The 4,468-nt window shown below is 51.1% G+C and overlaps 1 protein-coding gene across 1 annotated transcript; it reads right to left on the bottom strand.

Moving 5' to 3' along the window:
• Window positions 1-533: 533 nt before the first annotated feature.
• Window positions 534-3,944, bottom strand: CCL14 (chemokine (C-C motif) ligand 14). Its single transcript, XM_011999395.1, has 4 exons — window positions 3,866-3,944; window positions 3,041-3,092; window positions 1,615-1,728; window positions 534-1,143 (listed from the first exon to the last, which is right to left on the bottom strand). Exons 1-4 carry the CDS (start codon window positions 3,942-3,944, stop codon window positions 1,056-1,058), a joined length of 333 nt encoding a protein of 110 aa, XP_011854785.1. The 3' UTR covers window positions 534-1,055.
• Window positions 3,945-4,468: the final 524 nt, after the last annotated feature.

Here is a 4,468-nt window from a genome sequence, read left to right as displayed (position 1 = left end):
CCCCCTCCCAGTCCAAGGCCACATGATTGACCTCACACTTTTTCATGTCACAGCTTATGCTAATACCCCAAAAACACCCCAATGTGCCTGATCCTTGGGTCCCCATTTGTTGCTGGACCATTGGACTTATTTGTCAATGTTTTCATTTCTCTCTTTGGACCTTGGACTTTGGACTGATTTTTAGGTGTAGCCAGCCCGCTGATCCCTCCTGGGTGCCCCCGTGGCCAACCATGACCAGCAGGGGATGCTCCAACTCTGTGCACGTGACAACCTGCGTCTGTGCTCTAGGGCTCCAGCTTCAGCCCCTCTGGCCTGGGCTCTGGCTGGACCTGCCCCACAGCCTCCTCTCTCTTCAGGTGCCTCCGGACCCTTTTCCACCCTGAAGGCTGTTAGTAAAACAATATAGTATAATCTGGTGTATGTAAGCGAAGGGGAGAGATTAGGTAAAATGTCTTCATGAATCACTCCTATTCCAGACAGCAATGAAGAAAGACCTTGGAAACAGCGTGGAAAAAAGGACTATGGAGTTTGACTGCTATAGAGAACCCTTTATGAAGTGTTACCTATAAAATCAAATGATGATTCTTAGCTTTTACACTTGTCATGAAGCTTAAATAAGATAATGCATACAGACTGCCTAGCAGAGTGCTTGCAGTAGAGAAAGCATTAAGAAAACGGGGTCTGGTATTGTTGTTGTTGAGGAGGAGACAGTCTTTACGCTGCTTTTCTTTCTCACTTTCTGCTTCTCACTACCCGCATTGCAGGCTTGACCTATTTTTTTGTACCAGGCTCCAGTGAAACTTCTGCAGAGGGAGGCTTGATGCCGAGGGTGCCATACCCAGTCTGGACTCCCTGGTGTCCTCAGTGCGTGACCAATGAGTAAATCCAGTAGAAAGGAATGAGGCCAGGGAAGGGCATAAGTGGTCTTTAATTCAAGGCAGGGAAGCTCCCAGAGGGTGGCTGGGGCTGAGAGTTAGGAGTGGGTGGAGGAAGGGGGCCTCGGCATCTTCCCTTTAGGTCTCTGAGCTGTGCCTTCTCCACCCTCTCTGGGTCACTCAGTTCTCCTCCATGTGCTTGATATAGTCCTGGACCCACTTGTCCCTGGGGTTGGTGCAGATGGAATGGCCCCTTTTGGTGATGAAGCTGTGGAGCAAGAGGGAGAAGGATCACAAACCAAGGGGTCCAGTGGCCGGAAGAGAGAGCCCATGCTCCCTGCCTCCTAAATTCCCCACCTGACCTAGACTGCTTCTCCTTTCTTTGGTAGAGGCCGCTTAGAGCCTGTCTCCTCTCTGAGACATGCTCTTCGGTCCCTAGGACCCCTAGACCCATCTAGTCTCTGTGTCCCCCCGAGGAAGTGCCCTCTTGCCTTCTTCTCCCTTTTCTGTCACCTCCCCCGATCCATGGGGTCAGCTTCCGATCCATGGGGTCAGCTTCCCCATGGCTCCTGCAGGCTCCAGCCAGAAAGCACCCGGGTTGCCTGTCAGCTGCGTCTTCCCGTGTAGTCACACCTGGGAGGTACACTGGGGATCCTCATTCCACGACCACTCCCTGCCTCCCTTGAGGAGGCCCTGCTGGCTTCCTCTCCTCACAGTGTGATGTGTGTGTGCCACCTACACAATTCCGGGCTTGGAGCACTGGCTGTTGGTCTCATAATAATCCATAATCTGCTGACGCGGGATCTTGTGGGTAGTGTAGGTGAGGCAGCACTCTGATGGCGGTAAGGTGCCCCTGAGGAGACAGCATCGGATGCTGGGGAGGGGCCCTATGTTAAAGGCCATGCCATTGGCTGGTCCTGCAAGCCGAGGGCATGGAGGAGGGAAGGAAGGAGGAGACAGCCCCGCAGAACTTGGAGGGGAGAGTAGGCTTTCTTCATCTCCTCTTCTCCTTCTCCGTAGTACTCCCGAGCTCCTCTTTTCCTCCTCCCTCATCAGCAATCACCCTCCCTCCTTTTCTTCAACCTCTCTTGGAAAGACTAGCGGATGACTTTCAACTCCGGGGTTGAAGAGCAGCGGGGTTGAAGAGCAGCACGCTCAGATCTTCTCACAGCATCTCTGGGGGCCGTCTGGCAGAGAAGGTTAGGGACTTGGCCAATGTCATGCAGTCCTCATGCCTTATTTGGGAAAGATGCTCCAAATAGGAGGAATATTTGGAAGAAATCCCAACAGGGATTTGGGGACATGCCATTTGGGAATGCAGACCCATCCCTCCTAGTGCTCCACCCTGCCCATGTCCCCACTGAACCAACAACCTGCAGAGAGAGCAGGATGCCCACAGCAAGCCCCAAGGACAATGGCCACAGAGTTAGGATACCCAAATCCTAACCTAACCTTGCCTGTGCGTCCTTTGTACTGTGGCCATTTTACTTTCCCCTGTTCCCTCCTCTGTAAATGAGATCCTTGGACTGGATCAGTGGTTTTTACAGAGCTCCCTGGAGCTCTGGGGGCCTCAGGGAATATTGTGGAGGCCCCGCTGCATTTAAGAGTGGTGTCTTATACCCTACTCAACCCATTTTTTTTTTTTTTTTTTTTACATATTGGGCCTCTGTGGAAGATTTTGCTTGAAGAAAAAGTTTTGTGGTCTAAAAAGTTTTAAAAATCACCGGATTAGGTGATTTTTCATCTATTTTCTGATTGAGAAGTTTCATGGCTCTTATAGTAGAAACAAGGAAGTGACAGCAGTCACCCCAAGCTTGAATTATAGAGGTAGCAGGAAAGACATTGCAGGCCAAGAGCCCTGTACAAACAGGCGCATGTTGTGGTTATGGAGTGGAGAAATCAGGTGTGTGCATGTTATGTGACCCTGCTGAATGGAAACTTGAGTGTGCATCGCAATGGCCTCAGAGGTCACTGAGGGTGGCCAGATGCCTGGGTGGAAAGGGCTGGTCCTGTTTTCCAGCTCCACTCCAGGCAGCATCCTCACTATCCAAAGAACGGCATAAGGGGCGCCTGTTTCCTGAGACCCACTCAGAGCTCCTATACTTTCCCACCTTGTTCCTCTGAGCTGAAAAATGACATCGGAGAGGGCAAGTCAAACTGTGCACATACCCACCAACTTTAGCTGTATTTTAACAACCTTCTGTTTCCCCCCAGTTTCTGAAAAGAAGAGTAGGTAAAATGGAAGAGTGATAAATAGTTTTGGTTGTCTCTAAAGGCAGCTTATTCTAAGAAATCAGCTGAGAAAAGGGGGCATAGGAGGGACCCTGCACTGTCGTGTTTCCCCCCAGCCCATACCCAAGCAATGATGCACTCACTGGGCATAGGTGACGCTGGAAGCAGCTGGGCCCAAACCTCAGGAGGCCAATAGAAAAATGCCCTTGAGAGGCTCAAGACACTGCTCCTAATCTCCCTGAGGAAATATCCCCCACATGGGGTGGGCCACTCTTGCTTAGTGGCAAAGACAGAGAAATTGAGGGAGTAGAGAGGCAGGCTGGCCTCATTCCATGTCCTTGAGGGCAAGGGGGGACTGGTCCTGGGGGGCAATGATAAGAGATCAAGGCCACGTGAGGCCTGGAGATTCAGGATCTGTTTATCTGGAGACTAGAGGGCATTTGGGGTAGTGGAATGAGGCCTGGAGTCTCCCAAGTCGGGTCTCATTGGTCAAGGCTGGGAGAGCCTAACTTAAACTCTTAAGCAGAACCTACAGTCCTAGGTCTCATCTCCATCCTGCTTACCACACCATGGGGTGAAGTACTGTGGTACTCAGTAGATAATTCATTTATATAATGGTTGCTATACACACAATTTCAAGAAGATACCAACCCTCCTTTTCGAGTCTCTGCTCCTCGTCTCCCCCTGAGCCCAACCTCACTCCTGCTCCAGTGAGGTTGGACAAGGAAGGAAGGAAGGAAGGAAGGCATTGCAGTCACGAGAGGAGGATTCAGTCTTGGTCCCTAGGGCGATAGTGATGAGCAGGAAGAAGGAAATGGCAACCAAGGAGACCTTCATGCTGTGGGAAGCTGTTGCAGGAGGAGAGCTGGCTTGGTGGGGGCTTCTGAGGCTCCTGCGGTGAGGAATTGTTGAGAAATGATCATTGAGGCCAAATCGTTTTTAAAGTAAGGGAGCTGAGATTTGGAAGGGAAGTAGGAAAGCAGCGATGCCTCAGAGATTTCATATCCTGTACATTTGTTGACAGTGGTGTGAAGGAAGCAGGGAGAGCCCAGGCTTAAGGGAGGAAATGGTCTTCCATCCCCAGTGGGAAGAAGTTCAGGTCTGTTGATATAAGCCTTTCCCTAGGCATGAACATGAGCACAGGGCTGGGGGCACTGTCTCCGACTTAGCAAAAGATCTCAAGGCTGGATGTGTCCTGGATCTAATTGCATCTCAGGCCTTAGAACAGGCCACGTGGAACCTGGAGACTCAGGATCTGTTCATCTAGAGACTAGAGGGCATTTGGGGTAGTGGAATGAGGCCTGGAGTCTCCCAAGTCGGGTCTCATTGGTCAAGGCTGGGAGAGCCTAACTTAAACTCTT

The sequence above is a fragment of the Mandrillus leucophaeus genome, unplaced genomic scaffold (assembly GCF_000951045.1).
Source record: "Mandrillus leucophaeus isolate KB7577 unplaced genomic scaffold, Mleu.le_1.0 Scaffold590, whole genome shotgun sequence".
NCBI lineage: Eukaryota > Metazoa > Chordata > Mammalia > Primates > Cercopithecidae > Mandrillus > Mandrillus leucophaeus.
This window is presented reverse-complemented; position numbering and strand designations above follow the sequence as displayed.

Excerpts from the sequence above, each read along its gene's own strand:
- CCL14 (XM_011999395.1), bottom strand. The coding sequence starts at position 3,944 with ATGAAGGTCTCCTTGGTTGCCATTTCCTTCTTCCTGCTCATCACTATC. Across the intron at positions 3,093-3,865 it reads CAAGACTGAATCCTCCTCTC|AAACTGGGGGGAAACAGAAG; the intron begins GTGACTGCAATG and ends TCTTCTTTTCAG. Across the intron at positions 1,729-3,040 it reads CAGCTAAAGTTGGTGGGTAT|GGGCACCTTACCGCCATCAG; the intron begins GTGCACAGTTTG and ends CTGTCTCCTCAG.